Source organism: Vollenhovia emeryi, unplaced genomic scaffold (genome assembly GCF_000949405.1).
Source record: "Vollenhovia emeryi isolate VEMERY1.0 unplaced genomic scaffold, V.emery_V1.0 DF939153.1, whole genome shotgun sequence".
NCBI classification, from domain to species: Eukaryota; Metazoa; Arthropoda; class Insecta; order Hymenoptera; family Formicidae; genus Vollenhovia; species Vollenhovia emeryi.
In genome coordinates this window covers 1,860,361-1,886,596 of record NW_011967213.1, presented here as the reverse complement: position 1 = coordinate 1,886,596, position 26,236 = coordinate 1,860,361, and the positions used below count along the sequence as shown (strand labels likewise).

At 47.6% G+C, this 26,236-nt stretch overlaps 1 protein-coding gene across 2 annotated transcripts in view; it reads right to left on the bottom strand.

Moving 5' to 3' along the window:
* Window positions 1-771: 771 nt before the first annotated feature.
* Window positions 772-26,236, bottom strand: part of LOC105565373 (steroid receptor seven-up, isoforms B/C) — a 125,171-nt gene continuing 99,706 nt past the window's right edge. For both annotated transcript variants that reach the window (XM_012018504.1, XM_012018505.1), the window contains exon 4: window positions 772-1,128. In XM_012018504.1, coding sequence (XP_011873894.1) covers window positions 854-1,128 — 275 coding nt within the window. In that variant the 3' untranslated portion in view covers window positions 772-853. The remainder of the gene's footprint in view (window positions 1,129-26,236) is intronic.

Genomic DNA, 26,236 nt, shown 5'->3' with positions numbered 1-26,236 from the left:
CTATCTATCTATCCCTCCTCCCCCGAGCCCTCGCCCCCCCCCCTCTCTCTCTCTCTCTCTCTCTCTCTCTCTCGTTCTCGTTCGTTCGCTTTCTCTCGCTCTTTCACTCAACAACTGACAAGCTTCTTGCATGCATAAATCCCTCCCCCTCTTTCGCTCGACCACTTTAGTGAGTACCAAGTTTTAACGCCCAGTTCCTGAGCACTCGGGCCGCTCGACGCCTTCGCGATTTTCTGAATGAACAACGTCTTTATTACGTATTTTTCTTCTTGCTTTCTTTCGCCTTCGCGTCTCCCAATACGTGACCGAAAATCCCTCTTCTCCGGCACGCCAATCTTTCGCGCGCGTTATCCTATCACCCTCGGTCGAACTTCGTTAACGATCTCGCTTAATTCCCCCCCGATAGTCTCTCGCGGTCTAACTATAATCCTTCGTCCTTCATACTTTGCTTCCGTCGAGTCGCGTCTACTCAGGGTGCAAAAGTCTAAGTTCTGATTGGCATTCTGACTCGTCGCCAATACCGTACCGGTCTAGCGAAACGCGAGTGTAACAAGTATCAATGACGAGGAATATTGTCGCGTCACGTTGCTAAGAGCAACGCGGATACGTAATCGGGTTAATGACAACGTTGACAAGAACGACGCGTCGACCCTCGACCCCGAGACCTCGCGGCAGCGAGGCCGAAGTCGCGTCCATCGCACGTCCTCGTCCCCGTATTTCTGAGATTCGCGGCGTCGTCACCCTCGATTTTTCCCTACTCGTACGCGAATCGGGTTTGCGACTCGTCGGACGCCGCGATACCGCTGTTGGAGGTGTAATATTATGCGGAAGCTAGCTGCCGCCAGACAGAGTGTCACATCGTGGATATGTAGGGCCAGTTGAAGCTGTTGCCGCTCAGCAGCATGTCCCTGATAAGCGTCTCGATCGGCGTCTTGCCCACCAGCCGCACGAAGAAGAGCTGCTCGATCACCTGCGACGAGACCGTGCGTAACGACGGCAATCGCAGCAGCAGCTTGCCGAACCTTGTCGGCTGATTCGGGTACTGGGTCCGGCAGTACTCCTCCAAGGCGCACTGCGACTTTTCCTGAAGGGACTCGATGTGCGCCACGTCCGAGAGACCACAGGCGTCTGCAACAGAAGACCGAGGAGAAAACGTTTAGACTGCACCGTACAAAACTCTTTGAGCACATGCGATGGAAAATTTTTTATTCAATTTAACTTTGATACAACTTTTGCAACAGGCATGCAATATATTGCCGTTAATTGTTATATAAAATTATATCGTGTTACGTCTCCCCTAGTAGCAATACATCTTCAAATTATTATGCTTCAAATTTTCTTTCCTGTACATTTCGTTTATTACTTTTACGCATTATATTGTTACTAAATTGTTAAGTATCATAATTAGATAACGAAACAGACGTTAGTCTTCTTTACGCAACGTATCGTGTTACTGGGAAAGAATTGAGTATGCATAAAAACATGTATAACTCATATGTGCAAAAAATGTATAACGATAGAATATTATTTTAGATTATTTTACACGGATGATTAGCATCGAAATATTCTGCAAACGTGTATCATAAGAAGTTCGTTTCTTCGCGCCTTGACCCTAATCTGTCGCTCGCGTTCGGATAGAACGGCAGCCGACGGCACAAAATCTCAGTTTTTCCGCTCCGGACGTTTTTCTCGTTAGCCGAAGCGTATCTCTCGATACGCGCGGCAGGCGATAACTGTTGCCGTTTAATTTACGTGCGCAAAGGAAGCACCTACGCTTTATTATCGGGGTAATTATCGTTGTTGGCCATTAACCAAGGCATAATTAGCAAGCCGGAGAACTCTTTTCTTGTCGATCGCGACCAGAGGAAGAGTAAAAGAAGAAATTATACCGTCGAACAACGACGAGTAAATGATTGACTTGGCTGAACTCTTGGAGGATAGTGGTTGAGGGTAGAGATGATGGAGAGTAGAGATGAAGGGTAGAGGCGGGAGATGGATGTGGAGGATGAAGGTCGAGGAGTTTTGAAAAGAACTTAAAACTCTTAATAGAAAATTAATTTCTTAAATATCAATTTATTATTAATATCGCTTCATTACTGGAAATCTATCCTACAAGCTTAATACAATACAATCAGTATTTCTTCTCGTGTGAAGAAACTTTTTGAAGTAAATAACACATATGTGTATAGAATTTTATTTTTCACGCGCGGTATTTCAGTATTCATTGCACTTGTAAATAGAGCGGTAAATTAAGGCCTGTGTCCACGAAGCTAGAAGTCCAAGTTGGTTCAAGGCCTGGGCATTGTGGACACAGGCCTTTACTTTGATCAGTCATCAGCACATCGAAGTGCTCGTCGTCTCCGGGCCTGAGGACTACTACTGAATCGTAAACACTTGCGACAATACCTCTGCTCAGGCTCTTACTCGTCACATGCATGTTAAGACAAACTTCATTATCACATTTTTCGAAACTGGGGCTATTAATAGTGGAACCAGGACGAATCGTTCTATTGGGAAACGCGAATGTGCGTGTGAGTAATCGGGGTTGCTGTTCGCGCGCATAAATCGACGGGGACGGCCGCCAAACGAGAAGCGAGCATGCGTGCCGAGGGTCGGTGGCTCTTTTTGCGAGACTCCCGAACGGGGACGGGCCTCGTCGTTCCTCGTTACGCGCGATCCTCGCACGCGGCGCGCGCATAAGTGCGTTGCAGACGTCAGATTCCTTTGTGGTGGAGTCCACGTGCGCATAATGGGCCATTACGCAGGAAAATAACGCGATTCCCGCTTGTACTACCGAGCGACGTTCTCTATGCAGCGGCGACATGGAAAATCGCGCGCGGGCACGAACGAAATTGTCTGCGACCGAAACCGCAAAGTTTGCCAATTATATTATTGGAGCGGATGCTCCAATAATAATCCAAAAAGCGCAGCGAACGATCGGACACTCCAGTGAACGTTCACCGAATTATGCACTCACTTATTTCAGCGTCATATATCATGATATAACGAATGTAGAATTAAATCCGAGGGGTAAACCGCTGAGGGCATTGTGGTGTACAGATTAGCGGCATCACTGGGCATTTTTTGGGCCTTAGTTCGGACATTACTCTCTAAAAATCAATCAGTTGATTATCACTGAAAACCAGTGAATAGTCACTGATTTGCAGTTATAAGTACACCACTGAACATCGCAGTGGTATACTTTATATACCACTATATACATTATTTAACAAGCGGAATGAAAATACGTTTCGTTTAACTCGAAAAGATCGTAGCAATACTTGAGGAAGCACATTTTCCTTCCCGCGTCTACAATATGATATTAAAAATTGAAATTATTGCTGGATTCATGTGATAAATTCATATAACTCATGTTTATTTTTACAAGAGATAATGTTTGAATAGTTTAATTGACAAATAACGACTTGTTCACTTGTTCATTGTTCACAAATATGCTCCACTTGAGTCAAACTATGTTGTATATTGATATGCACTTGTAACTTTGCTGTTAATACTCGCGACACACTTATCATTGCTCGGGGAAACACGCATCTTACGAGATCTCAACAGATCACTGCAGCTTCCGCTTCTCAAGGGGCAAATACACCGCAGGTACTACGGATTGCATAAATATGCGTGAAAATTAAAATTTCACTGTTATTAGACGCGTTATTATTTCTCGAACAACAGGCTGTTTTCCGTTTATGCGTCCACATTGCGTCGAGGACACTCGCATCGACAATCGACGTTTAATTCCTAACGCATAAACACTTTATTGAGGCACGGGGATCGTTAAATGCAGCTTCGGACGACCGTTACACCGCATAATTATAATTTTTATGAGAGGACTGCTCCACATAAAGACTCGCAATACAATCTTTATGCAATCCTTATGTCCTGTTTTTGTAAACGAAAGAAATGTAATGACAATCTGACTGCATTACCGCCGGACAATTAACATAATGTAGTCCGAGTTGCATTGCCATGCATCAGCTCCGATTAACTTTGATGAAGCTTATGCGCGACTCAATATTTACAAAACTATTCGTTCGTTATCTCGGATAATTAAATTCTTTCACTATCCCGCGAAACAAAAATTAATTATCGCGCCGGATGAAATTAAGGTATATGGAATAAAAGAATTGTAAGAGTACACCTATGTCAAAAAATTAAATAAGCCAGATAATCCAGAAAATATATCTCTAATTAGATTTCTATCGTACAATATCTTTTAAATGCCATTCATTAAATTGTTGTAAATTTTTCTACTATATTTCTACTCTGTTAATAATTATCGGGCGATGCGATTGGACAATTTGCGAATAACAAAATTTGAAGATTACACATGGACGAGTGTCCAACAAATTTTCTAGTCCTCATCTTGCTGCTTGAGAGCTAAAATAATCTTAAAATAATCCGAAAGAAGTTCTCTCCCTCCCCGTGTCCATGTCGCAATGACGCTGATCGACGAAATCCGAGCGCGATCCGCCGCGTACCCGTATCAGCCTCGATCGACGAGGTCTCAATTAAAGAGACCGCGAGGAATCCGCCAACGCGCGGCCAATAAACAAACTGTCGGATTGGCTCTGTACGATGTCGTCAGCGCCAATTCACCGCATCAGTTCGAATAATACCGTTGAGTGGCGTCTCTGGTTTCCTCCTCGCGTCGTCTCTCGTCTCATTTTCTTGTTCTCTCTTTCTCTCTCCCTCGGTAGCACGCGTTAACCGCTAAATGCTGTGGCGCCTCGTTGACCGAGCACCACTATAAATTGACCAATCTTCAGTGGTACGGTCCCTGAGTCCCATTGCCGTCTTCCACGCTGCCACTAGGGCACACCCCCTCGGGACCCCCCGCATGCTGGATTCAATTGACTGACATTCGACCAGCGATTTGCCAATATTACACGAGTTGCGTAGCGATATTAAATCAATTATTGGTGGCTCCGCGATGTTTTAGCATTGGTAAGCTGATTGGCGGTTGGACGATCTCAAAGGCGCTCTCGTTCCGGGAGCGAAATGTCTAGATGTTATTTGCAACAATGCAGTCGAAGAAATTTAACGTTCCAAATATTTGAAAGAACGTATATTTCCCCATGATTTGACAACTGATTAGGACATCTTAAAAAAGTCTCTATAACAAGAAGTCTGAGTGTTTTATAGTTTTGACAGCTTTAGGATTATAGTGCATTGTAAGCTATGACTGTGCTATTCTCCGGACATATCTGATCTAGAATAATCGCGAAAAATTTGCAAGATCATCAAGTGGGCGTACAATACGAGATTAGGCCACACCCCGGTAGTCGATGCCACCTCGATAGTCAAGTGGCAGGAACTTACAAATAAACCTTTTGTAAAATCGAGAGTGATAAGATCGCGTCAGTCCGAACACACTTTCCTTTACATAACGCGTTCCTTTCTCGAGTGTATTCTCCAGTCATTTTCTGTCACGCGATCCTTGTTGCCGCTTCCTCGAAGCTAAATGCCAGCCGCTCGAGTTCCAGCCGTTTTCCAGTGCGTACCGGCTAGATCCAGCGTCACTGTTTGCTTTATTAGTCTCAATTTCGTCGGGAGATACTCGATGTCGTCAACCGCCTTATGATGTACTATAATTACAGCGCGAGTTGCGTAATTTTTAAGAGTCGCGTCAGTAGGTTTACAAGAACTTTATACGACTTACGTCGATATATTGATTAGATTGATAATGATCTCAAAGAAAAGTACTTCATCTTTCTTGTACTTTGGGACAAATTATTGTGAAATTATTCGAGACACATTATACCACAATTTTGTTTCCTCTCCACAAACTTTTGGCCTACAGAAATTGATAAACAAATTACAATTAAAGCTTTCTGCACCTAATATGAAATTTTTCAACGGAATAATCTTAGGATAACACGCGATCTATCGCTCCAGCGTGGAAATAGGATGACATTGTACATACATCCACGATTCTGATCTTAATCTTGAAATTTTCACAATTTACACAAATTCTTATCCAAAATTTATAATTAATGTAACTTGGAAAGTATTACTTTCAATTATTTGATACATTGTTACTCAAATTACACCCAGCGAGAAATGACTCGTCGATTGAAGCCGAAACGATGTCGAATCGGCGTCGAATTTGACAGTGTTGATGTCGCTTCGACATTATTTCGACGAATACTTCTCACTGGGTATTCACTGTCTCTAAAATCTGATATGGCTAGGAAAGAGAGCCACTTGCTTAAAGATGCGCGCTTGCATCTAATCTAGAATCTACTGTGGTACTACTGTTATTGTGAGTACATAGTCCCAAGTAGTTTTATTCGTAAAGACGAGTGATATTGCCATCGAATATTACAGCCGAAACGGAAGCGATTGCAGATCGCGCGTCCACGCTCGGTAGGATAATCCCGAATACGAGTATATCCCTCGTTGTAATCCGACTCGGCGCGGGAGCAGGTTATCCGAGGACTAAGGGGAGGAAGGTACGTAAGACCGCGAGGAATCGCTCGTTCAGCAAAAGCCCGCGCGCCGACAAGACGCGACGCGTTTCTTGCCGGGACGTACATATCGATACGCTGCTTGCGGGGAACAGCGTGGAGTCTCTTCTCCAGGGCATATCGACCCTCTATCTCTTCTTCTCCCGCGCGAATAGTCGCGTCCGTGGAGAATCACGGATTTTCCCTTTTACTCTTTTTCTCCATCTCGTCTCTTTCGCTCGCTCTCTATATGCGCGTACAAATAAGGCGTCCGGAGACAAATGACGCGGGAGAGGGATCAACGCAGCCCGACACAAAGCATCCCCTGAGCACCCTTCCCCGAGTCGGAGGTGACGTCACTGACAATGGAAGGTCGAGCTGTGATTAAAGATCGAGGGACTCCGTAAAAACTCCTTGAAAAGTACCGGTTGCGGGGACGCGCGAGGGAGGTGACGCCGGGAGGTGAGGCCCGCGAGGGAGAGGACGAGTCGCGAAGGGGAAACCGGGAGGGACCTACCGGCGTGAAATATTGCCTCCGCGGCACCCGACAGCTATATGACATTTCCGAAGGGCACGAAAGAATCCCTGCGAAGCCGCACGGCATCCCGAGCTCACGATCGCGTTTCGCCTCTTCGCCGCAGAGTGTCCAGTTCTGCCCCGGAGATTATTTTGCGAAAGGATATCGCGATATCGCGAGCTCAATCCCTTATTTTCGCGCACACGAACGTAATAAGTGAAATGAATTAATAGACCGATTGATTTTCTTTTAAAACAATCATCTTCTTATTATTTTTCACAAATGCAATTGGCTATTTAGAATTGCATAAAAGAGATGAAGCGTAATTTTGTTTATTTAACTTGCTGTTACTAGCAATGAAAAATTTCTGAACTAGTTTGCCGATTTAAATGTACGCAGGATCGATTAAATTCCAACTTATTTTTTATACGGCGATCTTATTGACAGTTGATACAGCAAATGTGGGTAACCTTTAATCGACTGCTCGTTTTATATTTCGCGCTGTGTCGCGCGTATCTTTTGCTTCTCTCGCATCACAATCCCCTTTACTAACGACTTTTTACTTTTAACCCCAATGTCCGCGGAAGAACGGACGATTCTGGATTCAAAGTGCAGCCCACATCTGTTAGAAGAGGTAAACGTCTTTTCAAGCGTACGACGCGGCGATAACTTTACGCAGAGAGAAATCAAGGATAACGTCAATCCTCCACGTCGACGTGTAGCAAACTATATAATTACTGTGTTCTATAAGTAGATCGAAATGCATTCCTTTAACAAACACTAATTATAAACCCGGAGCCCTCGTCTCATTCTCGCGGAGAATTATAAACGTCAAATTTTCAAGCGACCAAGTTAATATGTTAGAAACTTGGTGCGCCGAGATAAAACTTGGACGGGTCCTTGAATAAAGATAAAAAGGATACAATGCGAAAGAGAACGCGTGCACACGTGTGCAATTACGAAAGCGGATATCATTAACAAACATCGAGTTCCAGACGGCGTTTCTTCAACGTCTCTTCTTATTCGTATAACAGTTTCCTCGCGCATCGCCGCTTAGCTCCGCGCGAGAATGATCCTGATAGATAACGGAGGAATTCGCCGACGCGAAAGACGCGCCGTGATAACGGGCCGAGGGTACGGAGCGCCGAGTGAGAGAGAGAGAGAGAGAGCGAGAGAGAGGAAGTTCATTACGATCGTACGCGCGTACTCGATAACTTGTCCGTGATCGCGGCGGGCGGGGAACACGGGCGGTGCGCACGTGACGTAACGTATAATTTACCGCGCTTAATTCCGCGCGTCTTGTAACAGGTGACTTACATTAATGGCTCCTATCTCGCGGCCGTGGCGCAGAAGAAAAGCCGGGCCCCGCCGCTTTATCGCGCCGCGAGTAGTCGCGGAATCGCGCGCGAGGATCTCTCCTCTTCTACCGCGCGCTTACAAGCGAGAGTAGTCCTACGATCCTCGCAAATTGCGAGCATAAATCCTTTACGCGCGGTCCAACGCGCGGATGATTAACAGCCGTCGCGAAATCAGCGCGCAGGCGAGTACCGCTATGAGATACGGACGTTAAGAACGGCCGCGGATTAGAAATCGCTTGAGAAAAAGTCGCGGCACATGTCGGTCGGAAAAACCGCAGGCGGTTGATGAAAAGATAAGTATCTGGACATCGCGATAGCCTCGAGTGCCTTATAGTAGTTTACGAGGAGTCGTGTGCTGCTTGAAAATTATTTCTTATGAAAAAATTAAAATAACATTCTTCCCTCATGATGACAAGAGGAGGCGCAGCGAGCCCCAATTAACTAAGGCACCACGCGCCAATTTCAGCCAATTTATACTCTAAAATGTTGTGAACTTTAGCAATGACAGGCATTGCTACCAATTATCATCTTCGAACGAGACGTTTCATACAATTGCGACCGAACTTCGCTCGCTCTCGTTTGATCGGTTAATTCTTCCCCCTTCTTTTGCAAGAAAAGAAAAATATTACACGGTCGTACATTATTCTATTACAATATATTATCTATTTTTCGAATTCTAATAATATAATGCTTTATGGGCAACGGTATATGTGCGATTAAAAATGACAGAAATATTAGAATTTTAGATCCAGGCTTTTCGCCAAGCGACGCTTGCATTGAAATTTGAATGACGTGTATTTTGAATAATGGGTATTTGGCACGACAAACACTCGAGTTGAAAATAATAATAATGTCAGATGGATGGTACGGCTACTTTCCAAGCACGTTGGAAAAGCTTGTACACCACAAAATTATTCACACGCATTAGCGACGACGTCCATTTCTCAAGCACCAGACAAGTATCGACAGCCGGAACTCTTCAGCCTCGCGTTACGGCCAAGGAGCGGCTCTCCGCGTTTTCTCGGATGTACATGCCATGACGGGGTAAGACGCAACGAAGAAAAGCGCCGGGGGGGGGGGGGAGGAAGGAAAGACGAAGAGGCGATAATTATACGGTCGGCTAATCGAGCGAGGCTCCGCGGACGGGTGCTAACAGGCGCGTTAATAAGCGCGCCTAAAAGGAGCGCGGCTCGTAACGGCGAGCACGAGGCTCTTCAATACGCTTGTTGATTCCTAAGATTTACAAGCTAGCCGATCGTGTTGCGGGCGTACACCATGAACGCACGCGCCCATCCGGATGTACCGTGGCCTGCGGTCGCATCGCGAATGATAAGGATCGCGCGCGACGGCGAGAAGATTATCATTGCGCGACGACATTCTGTTGGATTCATTCGCGTTCTAGACTATTGGTTCGATTTGGCCCAGTTGGTCTTGACCATAGACGTAGTAAGAATAGAGCATAGAGCCTAAAATCTCTGAGAATTACTGAGACTGACAATGTCTGTGCCTAGTTTACGCCGTATTTTGTTCAAGCAACCTGACCTATACCCTGGCCTAAAGTAAGCTTCCAAGTGAAACGTTTAAGCCATTTCCACCTGTAATACTTTTAGGCCGAATATAGGTAACAGGTAAACATTAAGTCCACTTGTGAACGCCTTCAGTTGAACGTTATCTCTTTAATAATCAAGCTTTTTAGCCAACATTAACCGGCCAGTGTTTTAATACAGAAAATTTATTGCGAAAAATGTTACCTCAGCCAGGGTTTGAACCTGGACCTCCCTACTCTCTCGGGCGTTTCGAGGGAGGTTGTTATCTATTACTGGCACCTTAAAGAGATTTCTATGTTATCTCTTTAAATTTGAGTAATTTTAGGCCACCTGTGTTTACATGTGTTATATCGCGCGACCAACGTCAGGTCAGGGCAAGCGGAAGAGACCTGACCCCAGCCAGGTCGAGTCGTTTATCAATTGTTTACACCGTCACGACCTATCGTGAATGGGTTGAATATAAGGTATAGATAACGACTTAAACGCACGGTGTAAACTAGGCCAGTATGAATAGACAAGTATGAGGTCTGAAATCTGAAGATTAAGTTGAAAGAGACTGACAATAGTTTTCTCCCTCTAACGAGAAGAAAGTGAGAGAGTGTCAAAAAAGAGTCGAGAGACAGTTGAATATGTGATAATTTGTACACATATTCGTGTATTACATTTGTATAATATCGTCACAGCACATCTATACCTCACTGCGCAGACGCGAATAAAGAGAGAAAGCGACACGGTATCTATTATCTGTCCGTTTCTACTTGATCTTCATCGCCTACAAGAGGATACGCTCGGTCTATTCTTGCTATGTCTATGGTCTCGGCGTAGGATTCAACGCCATTCCAACGAGAAGAGGAAGATTCAGTCGCATCGAGGGCATGAAATCGCAACATCCACAGAGACTGGCTCGCGTCGAGGTGGCATTTCGCCTTTAGTGTCCGGTGCTTAATGGGCTAATCGTCTCACGGGCGGCCATCGCGACTCGCTCGACGATGCATCGGCGAAATCGCCGTCCGTAAAAGCGCCTTCGCCGCGGTGATAATTATGCTTTTGATGTATATCGCGGCGCCTCGCGCTTCCTCGCTGGCCTCCTCAAGGTAATAGCCGTAGACGACGGACAGTTTTACGGGATATCGAGGGAGAGCATAAAGGGACTGGATTTACCGGTGGCGGCGGGGCGGCTGCCATTTCTCTCGTAGCGGAATCGAAAGTGTCGTAATTACGCGACGCGAACGGCTAATTAAGTCTCACCCGTCCCTCATAATTGTCAGTCCCGGCGATATGCTCGAGACGTCTCGTCGTGACGTTCAACCCGCTTCCTCTCTGCAATTTGTCCACTAGCCTTATCGGTTCACGACTATATAAGGGTTGAGCGTGACGCAATCCTAGCGCGCTTAATTGAAATGCCGAATATTGTATTAACAAACAAGTCCAGCAAATGCGAATTAAAAAATTCGACGCAATAGTGATCTAACTCTTTGAAACGTTGAACGTTGAACGTTGAATACAAAATTCCGAACCGGTTTTTAAAATGCTCAATAAAGCAGTAATTATTGAGCAAAGCCAATCCAATCAACGCCGTTTTTTTCAACTCAATTTCTTAATAGGAAATAGCGCTGTGTAATTATTAGACAGATAATCTTCAAAAAACTTGGTCCAAGTTCTAGCTTCGAGAAATGCGTAGCCAATCAACTTGCAGCTATTCTATGTAAGCAGCAAATCGATTGGCTACACATTTCTCGGAAACTGGGCCCAAGTTCTAGCATCGTGGACACAGGCCTTAAGAAATATACTGCACAGCTTTCCCCACCATTAAGCTGATTACTCCTGCGTGTATAATGGGTGTAAAAACATTTGTAAAAATATAACCGCAGAAATTGTTCTCGTAAGAAGCTGGCCGTAATCGTGTATCACGAATGTGAAACCCCAGATCGACGACGCTGATGAACGGAAGTGTCATAGCACACTCATTGTCAGTTCCACGCATTGCAGTACGCTGTATCGGATATCACAATATTGTGAGGAGGCGCCTTCTCGCGTATAATGGGTACCGCACGCACACGGTGGGTCCGCGTAATAATTATCATAACAACACCGCATATTTAGAGACGCTTACTCTCACTCTCTCTCTCTCTCTCTCCAGTCCCTATCGGGGCCACGCATCGGGACGACAGGCATTTAACCGAAACACACCCCATAGGTGGCCCGTACATACGTACAAGCGTCCCGTTTAGGAGCCACATTGTCATGTTAATGGCCGACAATGCCAATCCTATTACGCCGTTCGGGTAGCGGGCGCCGCGGGCCCTTTCGGGGCCCGCGCGCCGACCCGACGGGCCACCGAGTGGCTCGGGGGGCCTCCTCCCCTCCCTTCCCCCTGCCGAATCGCGCAGGCAGGTAGATCCCCGGCAGGCAGGTGCTACGAAGGTCAACTTTTTTTCCCATCGACGCTCCCTCTCGCGAAACGCGCCAGGATACGCGCGTCGTCCTGTCTACAGGGACCCCGCCCTCCGTCCCTTCCCGGGCCGCGAGATCGCGGACCGGTTTCGAGAGCACCCGGGGCTAAATGTCAACAACGGCATAACGGCCTGGTTAGAGGATTATCACCGTCGGACGAGAACGAGGCCGGAGGAGGGTAGCGCCAGACTACAAAAGGTCGTGAACTTTCAACGTGTCATAATCCGTCTGAGAGGATTCGCGGTCGCCGATCTCGCTCTTTCGCGCCCTTCGTGCCCTCCGCCGCTCTTCGTTGTGCGCTGCCTCGTTTTCGTTCCTTCGTGCCTCGTGTTACTTATTCTCGCGACGGACAAACCCTTGTCACGTCGCCGTCCCAGAACGAATATACTTGATTCTTTCGCGGGGGGAAACGACGCGAGAGGGCTTCATTGTAATGATAATATCGCCAATTTCAATAATTTCAGCAATCTAATTTCACAGTTGTTTAAACGCCTTGAAAATTTATCGTCTCTCTCGTTTCCGTGGTCCTCGGATTATTTCTCCCAGTTTTCAAAAGTCGCAGGTACGAAAAAGGTGCTTAGAATAAAGTGCAAAAATCTCTAGTTCGATGATACTTTGGAAAATACAGTTAAACTGTATCACTTAACGCGGAAGCAAAATGCGCGTGTAGTTTCACATTGTTCCAGATAAGGAACTTGCCAAAAGCACTTTCTGAATTGAAGATACTATCCTATTCCGTTCTATTATATTTCACGCGGAGAACCGCTGCCCGGTTAAATCCCAAACACGAGGGTCGCCGGCGAACATCGAGACGGGGATTAGCGGAAAGTCGCTTTTCTGTCGCGTATTTTGTGTAAGGTCGACCGCAACAGCGGCAACGATTAGCGCGACGTCGATTTCAATGCCGGACCGCATTACGTAATTTCCGACCCGAGATGACAAGAGCGGACAATGTACATTTATTTGCGCGCGATTCTAATTCCTGCTGGGATAACGTGCACGTTAATCGCACGGCATAAAATATTGTTTATTCTAAAATGACGTCAAAGTAACAGTGTAACATGCATTTTTTTAAGTCAACTGCTAGTCAATTGACTTGTTTTACATTTCGATAAATGATTTGAAGAATTTACGACTTTTCTCAGTGCAAAAAATTTAGATAAAATGAAAAAGTAGAAGTTTTGTTGATTGGAAGATTTTTATACATTACAAATAAAATGTATAACCATGTTTGTATAAGTGAATGGTGTGCGATTGTCGCTCGTTAAAAAAGTTCAAAATAAACGTAATTTTCCATAGTATCTCGCGGAAAATTCGACTGTGGGCTGTGTCGTCGGAATTTTACGACCTACATGCTTGAAGGCTATTCAAGGATCTCTAGTAAAATAACGGCCCGAGCCGAAATAACGATCGTGTTGCTGAAATATGTTATTAGCTTATCCAATAGTGAAACTATGAGCATCAAGCTAAACTGGATGCACCAGCTTACAGGGCCGAATTTACTTTTCTCACAACCAAGTTAAATGTGAGCAGATTCATACCGTTTCGGTAGATTTGCGAGCGGAAAATCGCCATATCTCCAAGACAGAAACGTGTCCTGTTGAATTAACAAATAAAACTTTCTCCACGATTTCGACGAGGTCGATTTTCAACGTCACGGATACACAAAGATCGCGCACCGCCACGTTTCCGTCGAGCAAACGTACAAATGCAGGGATCGTCGGATAACAGTGACGAAATTAAAACCTTGCGAAATCGCGTGGCTTTCGACTTGGATCGCACTGCGCGAGGACGCCTAAAACCGGCCCTGCTGGCAGCGAAAGGCGAGGGTGAACGCCGGGAGAGAGTGCGGCGGAATACCGCGTCGCCGGTACGGCGGGGTGCACACGAGGAATCTATTGATAAATTCAGTGGGCAGCGTAAACAATGCGGCAACAATGTCAATTATGCGCCCGGCGCCGATCGCCGGCCGCTGCAATTAATCGGGCGGCGCGCGCGCGCGACTTTACGCGGTAATTAATTGCGCCGCGTGGCGTGCGTGCGTGTCGGCGCGTTTGTCCGCGGTGGCCCGCAAGCGTTGCGCTTTCGGCCCCCGGCTGACGGCGAGGTGGCGGCGATGGTGGAGTGGACCAACCGATACGATGTAACGGTGCCGACGAGGCCCTCGATCCCCGCCTCGACCTCGCCCGACCTCGGAAACTTCGCATCAATTACCTTCCAACAGAGTTTTACCCGGCTTCCACTTTGCGAAGCTTGAAGCGCGACCTCACCTTCGCCTTCCCTCTGCCCCGCTTCCTCCCTCCGTCTCGCCGGCTCCCGCAATGCGATCGTTTATTTTCAGCTAGGTCACTTTAATTAAAGCGACTCGTTTGACACGGTAGTTGCGGTTTTGCGACGCGTCCCGCCAGTCGTTCTTTTATGTCCCAATAGAACAAATTTATCGGTTCCTGAGGCGCAATATTTCCCGCGCAAGCGCATCTCAAAATCTCTCCGATGAAAAAGTCACTTTGGTTCCAATTGAATGAAATAAGAAAAGCATCATTTTAAATCGCATGACTGATTTAAAACAAGAGCGCGATATCTCCTTTTTTTAAAAAGTTAGAGACCGCCCAAACTTTTTGGATACATTGAAACATTCTAAAAAAGCTTCCTCCATAAGGAAGCAAAGAGATTTTAAAAATGTACCATGCAATCTATGATTAAATTAAAGCGAATGTTTGCCGCAACGATCTGGTCTTTCCGACAATATTCATATCTGCAATGCAAAAATTTCATTACTCGCGCGGTAGAAGATGCGTTTGCCACATTTATCGTAATTGCGGTGGAGTCTACCGAACGTCTGGCTCGAACCTCCGCTTTAGAGCGGCACATTCTTAAAGATAACGCAATATCTCGCCCCTCGGCTTTCCCTGCCGGAAACCTCGCCGAAATGCAGAGAGCGCGTGGCAGCGCACACGTCGAACCTCACCGGAATTGCGCCGGTTTCAATTTCTACGTCGAAATTTGCGGCGGAACCGGCGCGGCGTTTATGCATAATCCATGCGCGCGTTGCATCGACACGCTCGACGGGCTCATCGCGCCTCGATCGCGATCGCGGATATCGATAGGCCGGCTTGACGTTGGCGAAGTCGACGAGAGTGTACTCTCTACCGTCGGAGAGCCGCGTGCCGGACGATCGCGTGGGCGCGTAATGTATTCTTGGGATAGACAATGTGGCGGGCACGTGGGCTATAGAAGCCAACTCGACCGGACTCGGTTGCGCCCCCCCGGCCTGCTGGCCCTCCCGCCCTCCGTCTCCGCCCCCTCCCGTACCCTCCAGGGCCCTATAATGAAGCGTTGACGCGGGCATAAAACGAGCGCGCCGGCCGAGACAATGGAGTGATTGAGCGCGGGCAACGCCAAAGGGTTGCCCGCCGTCAACCCCGGGGTGAAAATGTCAGTAACCAAATGTCAGGCCTTGCCTCGGGCCTTCGAGAGCCTTCCCTATCGTCCCGTTTCCATGCGTGCCTCCGCGCGCTTCCCGCCCGCGGCCCTAGCGCGCGGAAGTGCTTCTTTCGAAGGCGCGAAAAACCCTCTCGTATCTCCGTGGACAAAACCGTAGAACGAGATGACGTGATTCGATACAATTCGCGGATTTCATTCTCTCCCGACTCCTATTCTCAGCCGTGAGAGAGCCAATCGGGGAATGAAATGACAATTGACTTGGTACAACTGCATTTACAAAACGTGCAACCTACTCCGACGCGAGTCAGTGTTCAGACTTTCTCATATCCATAATTGCGGTTTGCAGTGTGTTAAGTTACGAGATCAAGTATCGTGATTACATTTTTCATTCGTGTAGACTTGGAAGTTTCGACTTTAGAATACCGCGAGCTAAATTCCACTCAATTTCTCCTGTCGAATGCAAGTTCCCGGAAGTGAACACTGGCTGCAATTTCGCGAGCAATATGGCGAACGCGCGGTCGGGAATATCGAGAGAGAAGCACACGCCGGCTTTAAAACCACTCTCGTCTCTTCCGGCGAGCTCGGCGTCTACGAGGTGATCACTTTTCGGGAGGGGTGGGATATTTCGACGCGCACAGGGTCGGCGGCGGCGAGACGCGGTAAAAGCGGAATCTCCTTCCGGCATATTTTATATCCGCAGACGTCCTCCTTCCGAGAGCGGCAACGGCAGAGATTGCTTTCTCGCCGGTGGAGTAATGCGATTTTCGGCCCGCGAGATTGACGCTACCGAGAGGCGAGGGGCGCCCGGGCCGCTGCCTCCTTTGTTCCGAGGGAACGGGTTAAGTGGACGCGGTTTATCATTTTGTTGCCGTTTCGTCATTTATAATGCAATACACGCGATCCTCTTTGAGTCGCGGAGCGAGATTGAGCGGGGCGCGAGATTTTCAACGAAATTTTAAGCCGACGAAGACAAAGTTCAATAACGCGAACTCCGTGAGAAACCGGTGCGAATCCTTTAGCGATGTGATTCAGCATATTCCCTGTATCGCTGTCAATATCGACAATATTTTGGAATATTCTCCTGAAATCTTCAGACGAGTACTTGACCATGTCTGGCAAATTTTTATGTTTAAACTCACAACGTTGCGACCATGGTTTGTGGTGCTTTTCAAGTGGTGATTGTGTCAGTAGTTCCGTATGGTAAATCAAAAGAACTGATCTTAATTTCGCCAAGTGTTTCTAGAGTTCGTTGGAAATTCTCCTGAAATATTTGTTGCTGTTAACATTTGTTACTTTGCGAGCCACTCCTGGGTGTGCATTGCCGTTGTACGAGTAAAATAAAAAATTAACTAGTGCCCTGAAGATTTTTCGACCGACGAAAGCTGTAAAAGAAATTAATAGCATGTACGTTCGCGCATACAACGATCGATTTTCTATTTGTCCATCGTATAATCGTTGCTTTGGTAGAACTCCAACACCTGTCCCACTTGGCCTCCACGCCACTTGACTGGACATGTTATTAGCGCGTGTATTTTAAATAACGGTGGGATTTTTGCGATCGCAACCGAGAGATTTCTTAATTTGACAAATAACACGTCCCGGACTTTCCACCTTCAATTATCCGCGGTACGTATCCCATAAGCTGTTGCGCGCGTATCGTTCGCAGACGTTCGCGGAATCGCGACATGGAAGGCAGGATGAGGGATCGCGGCGGTAAAGGGAAAATAAATAAAAGAGCTTCCCTCGGAGTCGTTCTCGGGACGGAGAGAGATTCGCGCGAGAGCTGCTCGCGGATTCCTGCGGCGAGCGTTAATGGAGCTGTCGCTCGCGTTCGTTCGCGCTCGCGATAGCCGATGCTTTCTCTCTCTCTCTCTCTTTCTCTCGCCGTGGCTGGCGAGGCCGCGGCGAGTTTCCAACCAGATCAACGTCAGCCCAGAGGAGCGCAGAAACCCCGGGAAACACATTGTAGCCGGCTGCGAGAGCGAGCCGAACGGTCACGCCGGACACTCGGGCGGTGGAGAGCCGGGCGTTACTTCGATTCCAATTAAAACGTCGGTCGCTCTTTGTTAACCCGACACCACCGAGCCGCCCGTCCCGCTATCCTGTTTTCGTAATAAATTTCGCCTTGAATATTTAAGCGCGCCGGTGGATTTTACATACTTAATTTTCGGCCGTATGCACGCGAGAGAGAGAGAGAGAGAGAGAGAGGGGGGGGAGGGGCAGGCGCGACGAGGGAGACTGTTGACTTAGCCGCCGTGTGATCCTCTTAGGGCGGATCGAGGCATATTTCAAAGAATCTTCACACCGGTTGAGACGAACCGTTGGACTTTGTCCGCCCCGCGGTCGTTCCGTTGCAAATTGGTTACGCGGATAATACGCGGCTACAGCGCTCATTCGTTTACAATACGAAATAATAGTAATAATTACATGTGCGGTAAAAGTAAGTAAAATTGCCGATCTGTCGATTATGGCCCTCCGTTGTTGAACGCCATGATTTTTCCCACTGATTAATATCGAGGTAATTAATCTGAACGATACACATCGTAATTGTGGCACATCTCCATCTCGCTCCCCGGCAATTTGTTTTCTCCGCCGCGGACTTAAATGGAAGGAATGAATATGTATACGCGTATAATTTGCAGCCTCAATTCTACTCTCCTCGACGTCTCAATAGCGATAAAAACTGATGTATGCGCCGCCGCGCCGGTTCGCCTAAGCCGCCGATCGAGGGTTTTCGATCGTGCGGCCCTCGCGTAATCCTCACGCAACGCGGGACTTTCCCACCCCGGCGTCCCCGCCCCTCGCCGCCCCGCCACGAGCGATTTCATCATTAAAATTGCTATAATTATCTCGACGCGCGTATTCACGCGATGGCGCGATCCGCGCGCGTCGATCCAGTCAAACGGCGCCGATCTCGCCTGTTCGAGGGTTAATCGATCCAGTGCCTAGATGCACGTGCCGGCGCGCATTAGCATCCAAGAGAGAGAGAGAGAGCGAGAAAGAGAGCCCAACGCTCATTATACGCGCTCTTTAATCGCTAAAACATCTGGACCGCGCGACACGCCGCGCCGGTGTCTCTCCGCCGCGCGCAAGGTACCTTTTTGCCACGAGAAAATGATTACTTACGCACCGGTAATGGGATCGTGCTTTTCCTGCGTGGCGATTCTTGCGAAACCACCTTGACGATCCCCCCCCTCTCTCTCTCATTTTCCTTTTTCCCTCCCTCTCTGTTTTTTTTTCACTCGCAGCATGTAATCCTTTACTCGAGGCACGTGTGAGTTTACGCAAGCGAGCGCGCCGATTCATTCAATTCCATTTCGTCCCCACCTCATCGCGTGTTTTCACGCTCCGCTAATGCGCGTCGAAAGATCGATCGCTCTATCGAGCACCGCTTGTTCCTCTTCGCGCCGTGAGCACCTCGATTAAGCCGCTCTCAGAAAGAAACGAGGGAAGCCTCAGCTTCTGCGGAAAACTTGGCTTTGTCAATTATACACCGAAGAAAGGGAAAATGATTGGAGAGCCAACACGCAAAAGAGGGAGTTTTGCTGGATTGATACCGTGACGTGCACGTTAAGCGCACGAACTTGTTCCTTTTGTTGAATTATAGAAACGCGTTTTGAGATAATGAAATACGAGTCCGCTGCGGATTCGAACGAGGCACATTCTTCGGTGCAAACGAGCAAAGTTTCGGCGCACAAGGCTGTTTTTAAACCTTAACAGTTCCCCATCGATGGCTGTATTAATGAAACAAAATACAAAAATTGCCGAGTGAAATTCGTGACGTATAAGAGGCCACGCCGTGTTCCCGTGCACATTAGATAAGGATGACGCATCCTCCTACGCAGAAACGTCTCGCAACGCGAATATTTCATCCGCGTCTTCGCCCGATAACTTATTCAATCCGCTTTGTTTGCGGAGCCGTTATTAGTTTACACGCACGAGAGTTCTTTCGCTGCGGGCAACCCCGGAGCCTTTCCCGACGGCGAGAACGACGCTGAGATAGCTGATATATACGCCACACTGTTTTACAATACGCCGCGCTATATTATATCGCGAGCGTGTATTTCTATGCGCGCGCGGACTTATGCCGTAAACGCAATATCCTGCTGGTGCGTTTATGCGAAACGTGACGGCCGGTCGCGAGTAATGGCTGGAAAACCAGTTCTTAGCGCGCGAAGCGCGCGTTGCCGCCCCGAAGTGTCCGAATGGTAAATCGTAATTTACCGCCTTCCGAGATCGGCGATCGTAACACGATCGGGAATACGCAAGGGAAGAAGAGAAAGAAAGAAACAGAGAGAAAAAGAGAGAGAGAGAGAGAGAGAGAGAGAGAGAGAGAGAGAGAGAGAGAGAGAGAGAGAGAGAGAGAGAGAAGGGAAGAGAGAAATGTGATATTGCGGTGCCAGAGGTGGGACCCACAATCGGTTTGATCATTAGAGAGATAAAAGGCGCGAATCGATCTTAGATCTTTCAGCTGTACACTTGCAGTGCGCCGATTAACGCGCCCAACCTCGTTAGAACCGTCGTTGATAATGTCGCACGCACGATGCGTGAAGCGTGCCGATGATATCAGTGCGAGTAGCTATCGTTAGTAGCGCGGGGAGAGAAAGAGAGAGAGAGAGAGGACTGAAAGAGTCGAGCTTAAAGAGAAGATACTGACGTAACCGAAGCAGCATTTAAATATGTAGGAACATATCGCATTCTCTCGAACACGCAGTGTTCCAAGATGCAACGCTTGCGACGCATCCAAAAATTTGTTTTACAAAACGAATTCCAGGCGGAATTATCCTTTTTACAGCACCGTACACGGGGGGAGAATTTTCTCTTAAAATTTACCCTGAAAATCGTGTGCTCGTGAGACAACGTGGCATTTCGAAGAATTTTATGAGCCTTCTGAAATTTTACCATCTAATTTTGCTAGTAAAATGTGTACCAACTATAAGTATAATTACTGGTAAAATTTTAAAAGAAAATTCCCCGTAGGCATCCATTATCCGAAAAATCATTTTTTCTCATAAAACAAATTTCCGGGGAAAATACTTTCTCGCGGCGCCATACGTCAATTAGCGTCACGTGCAAATTGCTCTGTTTAATATTGTTATTACGCGTCCAACGAACGAGGTAAATTGGAATAACGTCTCTTGTAATGAATAGCAAGCCTCGGTCTAGCGCGTTCCGATCTCGTTGTCGTGGGGCAGGTCAGTATAATTACTGAACGCCTTCTGCCGGAAGTTCGGAGGCGATGCACGGTGGTTGCCTCTTGCGCACGGCGGAGAGAGGCAGACGGTTGTCACGCATCGCTCGCGAGCGTGGCATGCGAGATGCACTGCGCGCGCGCGCGTTAATGCCCACGATTTCAAGGATATGCACGTGCTCCGCCGATGCCCTTTCGCGTGGCGGCTGATATCGCGATTACTCATCATCGATCTCGCTCGCCGTCTCGTTTCGCGATCTAATTTCGCGTCTAAATCACGCACGCGATAAAGCGATGCGAAAGATATCAACGCCTGATATTACGAGTTTAGGCGAAACTAAGACTTGTCTAATATAGATTAATCTCGCTCTCTCTCTATTTATCTATATCTACCTATCTAACTAGCTATCTGTCTATCTCTCTATCTCATTAATGAATATTTCAGTCGATAAGGGAAAACAATTATCGCATACCTGCGATATCCTGCAATACGTGAACATAAAGTTTAGAATTCGATAATCCGTTCCAACGTGAGATAGGAAATTGTTAACATAGGATGCATACCTTTCAACTATCTCGCTTTATCGTAATTCGTTTCGTTCTTGCCTGAATCGATTCTAAATCTGACAGACATAATAATAGCTTTAGATTTAGACTATATGTCACGGACCACCCTCGGTCATACGCTTGCATATCTTCGCATTACGAGACCAGCGGGCGCATGTATCTAACGCGCATTATCCGCGAAAGGTCACTAGAAAGTGGTCGCGTTAACGTCAAACTTGGCGAGCGACAGCTGTCGCGACGATTATCGGGGACGAAGCGAGTTTTCGCGATGACGAATCGTTGCGTCGCCGCGATTCGTCTTCAGATCGAAATCTCGGCAGCAACAAAGAAAACGAGGACTGTGACGACGAATACCGATTGCAGAGTAATTTAAACTTAGAGACATACAAACTTTTATACCACAAGTAAATAAAAAAAATATAAATATGCATGGTATCAATGTTATAAACGATATCGCTGAACGTGAAGATGATTTTGTACAAACTTAACAATGCAGTGTATTTTTAAAGTTATTACCATCCTCCAGAGATGTGCAATGACACAAAGAAAATTCTCCGGATATTATTCAAACAACTTACTTCGAGAAGAGATCTAGACGGAATGCGTCATAGAAGAAGAAAAGAATATACGACAAAAGAAATTAGAAGAGGTGGAAATGACGTGTCGCCGGCGTCTCCGATATTTCTTATTTCTGGTTTCGATGGCGAAATCTCACGTGAAAAAGTATCGACGTTTCTTTCTGCCGGGGCGTAAGTGACCATCATCCGGATTTTGCGACGTAAAAGAGATCGCCCTCTCTCCCGATGCTCTCATGCGAATGCCAAGATAGAAACGTGAATCTCAGCGCGATATGCACTTCCGGGCACGATAGCGCGCCGGAGAAGCGATAGCGCGGGCGCGCGCTTGCAAAGGCTCAGGTTACGAGTTTGTGATATTATGACTTATATTGTGCGGCGATTAAGGCAGAACGGGATGCGCAAAGTGTTTTTCACCGAGGCCTCCGGTCGCGTCGCTTCGAGAAGAACGAGGCATCCTCTCGCTTCCGGTTTTGCTTAATGAAGTTTCGCTCGCTCGTAGGCCGCTCGAACGCGTCGAGTCTCAGGAGAGGGCAGGATGCTTGCTCGGGGTAGAAATTTTTAACTCTCGGTGTTACGACTTGGTATCACGAGAAAACAACGAAGAACAGGAACACTTAACGGCTGCAAAAGTGATTGGCAAAACCGAAGTTTAACGGAAAATAGAAAAACTACTATAGAAGTGAAAAGTACTTGATAATAGCGTGGCAAATCACAAATGACAATTACACAAGTTCGACAAACTGGCTTTCGCGCGTCCAATAATGATCTCATCAAAATCGACGAAACACGAGACGTCGAATTACAATAATTCGAGACTTAAAAAATTGAAATAACACGCATACTTTCGCCCAGGCATTTGTACAAGCTGCAGAACCCGGAGCTGAGGATTCCGTTCGTCTCCCCGATGAATCCCGGGGCTCGTACCGCCGATTATCCGCAGCATAATACCAATTATCGTGCCTTGATATCTAAATACGTCGGAGGTGGAGTAGGAGGAGGCGAGGCTAGAACAGCGACGGACGTTCCAGCGGCGGATAAGGAAGGAAGAGAGGAACAGCCGAACGGGGAAGGAAAGAGGAAAGATAGGGAGCACAGGAGAAAGAGAGACAGGCAGTGCGGTCTCTTCGCCTTCGCCCCGCAATAAATTCAACCAGGCGTTGCTTCGAGAGACGGGTTTCCTTCCAACCTCTACGGTGTCTCTCCATGTCGGTTCCGCCCATCCCTGATTTATAGACGCGCGAGATAGAGCAGCAGCACCAACGGCAGCAGCAGCGACCACCATCGCCAAGGACGCCCGAAAACGCAGAAGACGACCCGTTAGTGCCCGGGCCAGGGGGAAGGTAAAAAAAGGATCGCGCGCGAGAAAGGCGCATTAACATCTTGCGCGCTCGGCGTCAGCTTGACATGGCAGACCCCGGGAGCGAGGTCGAGAGGAGAGCGCGCGCGGTGCGCTCCTCTACGAAAAAGTAATGACGCCGCGCTCCCGCCGGCGGATAAATCAGAAAAAAGTCAGCAACGAGCCGTCTAACAGTCCCTTTGTATCCCTCGAATCCGGCCGAGGCGATGCCCCGCCGAGTATTATCAAAATTAAATTAGGACAACGGGAGACGATTGCGAGGGCGAAATTAGGAAATTGCAAAAATCTCGGTTCGATCTTCGTCAAGTTTATCTCTGATTGCCCCGATCGCCTCCGGAAGCTTTCGTCTGTAAAGCCTGGTCTACAATGAGACAGAAGTCAGTATAACCTAGCCAATCAGGGACCAGGAGATTTATAGGCAATCATTTGCCTCAACAAGCTTGATGAGTTCCAAATCGTCAATATTCTCGTTGGATGCAGCGGTTTCCATCGTTAAACAAGTTTGGTTAAACACCGTTTTGTTGAACCACACTTAAAAAATACCTAGGATTAAAGTTATGTTCTGAAATATTTCTGTGTAGACAAATTTTACTTAAAAGATTATAATATACTTACACGTATATGCTATAAATTGTCAGTGAGTACAAATGTTTCTCACATAAATATTTCGGAATATAATTACAACCCCAAAGATGTCTTGGGTGGCTTGGCGCTCTCGATGAAACTGGTGGGCATATGAGTGGTCCATCATAAGCTACGTATAAGCTATAAGTCAGAAGGATTAGATTTTGGCAATCTTCTTATGATTGCCGCGTTCCGACTTGCGAGTATCCTATAACAGGCTTGTAGCTCGCTTATGTCTCCTGACTACTGATTTCTGGCTCATTGTAGACCGGGCTTTATACGTGGAAGGATTTTATAGCGCCTTGCGAGGTACCGAAGGACAGAGGTACGGTCGCGTTTCGTTCCCCGAGCGGAAAAATCCGGGAGGAGGAGACGGCGCTATTCGTCCGGCTGATTTAATAGATCGCTGGCAATTACGCGAGCTAAATAAAATTGATTAGGAGAGCGGCCGGGAGCGTAACAATTGGGTTTGATGTTGCGAAGTGATTCGGCCCACCACGAGCATCGTAGCCGGGCGCCGTCACCACGCCACCCGGTCTCCCGTCCGTCCGCCACGAATCGCAAGGACGTCGCGCGGCGGCCACCCTCGTGCGCGTCATCCTCTCGCACGCGGACCGCGCGATATAACCTAATAGAATTATTTTCCAAGTGCGAGGGGTCGCGCTCCCCCCGGGAGCCAACCCCCGGAGCCACGGTGATCGCTCGCGGCGTTGGGGTCGCAAGCCAAAATGCGGGAGCGACTACGAGGGGTGTCGCGCGACGACGGCCACCCAGTCGTTCGTCCCCGCGTGCATATTTGCGGTTTCGCGGTGGCGATAACGCGAACAAAAGAGAGAAAGAGAGGACGAGAGCGAGAGAGAGAGAGAGCTAGATCCGCAGGTGCCGTAAGAACCGGTTCCGCGATTCCCTCGGCTCGTTTCCGTTTCTTCCTTTTCTTCCATATCGTTACAATATTACGGTTTGAAACCGTCGTCATTGTTGTCGCCGACGTCGCCACCTTGTCCTCTTACCGATTCCTTTTTTTTCCCCCGCGGATTTAAGTCGAGTGTCTGCAGCGTCTCTCCCTCGGGCAGAGCGCTAGTCTAAATATTGTCGGGAATTTGTCCCGACATGCGCGAGAACACGGAATGGCTCGTACTTATTGTCAGTAAGCGTTATTGCGGAGGGAAAATTTGGCAGCAACGACGCGTGTTGGTCTGAGCTTTCGCGAGTAACTTTCGCGAGAATTAAACGGCTAATTCTCCGGGTATCGTATTAAAGAATTCGCGTAATGCTAGTAAAACTATTTGACCAGCACAAACATAAGATTCAGGATGTTTCTAAATAGAAACTCTAGCTTTTTAGGTCTCTATTGCTATTGCTGTAATTAGATGGATGTTAAACTGATATTCGCAAATTTACTTCGCGCGCGGAATTATATATTAACAAACCGAAATTATTAATAAAGCAAATGGACGCAGAATGCAGAGCCATTGTTATTTCGTGACTGTTCAGTGCAATGCATTCGCCGAACGCGACCGTTCGATCTCGACTTCTCCGTATTAAAAAAAATTGTTACAAAATTTTAGCAATTAGCGTGAATACGAAGATGCGTGACACTGCATTCGCCTCGCAAGAAATGTCTCGCGGGAACAGTGAAACGCGCCAGTAAAACCACAGTCGCGACCGCCAACCATTGTACGCGTTCGAAGTAAAACTCCGCCGTCTTCTCGACCGCGCGGCGCAGCTTGCTGATTAATTAAATCACGTCGGCTTGATTAGCGCGACGCGACGCGCACCTGCCGTCTGAATATTGATTTAAGATCGCGTTCGCGCGCGCAAGCGCTCTTGTAGACACTTTAAAAAGCGCACGGTCATCCTAGCTAACTAGACGTCCGGCGTGAGAGCGTGCGTGAGTGCGTGAGTAAGTGCGCGCGCGCGCGTGTGTGTGTGTGGAAAACGCGCGGCATTTTTACGAGCGCCGCCGTTCCGCTCGTATGCAATTATGCCTTTACAGTGACTGTAACGACCTCGCGCGTACGTCGTAATGAGCGGTCACCGAGAAAAGACAGCCACTGGCCGGTCCGTTCTCCACGTTCGCGAGCCAACGGCGAGAGAGAGAGAGAGAGAGAGAGAGAGAGAGAGAGAGGGAGAGG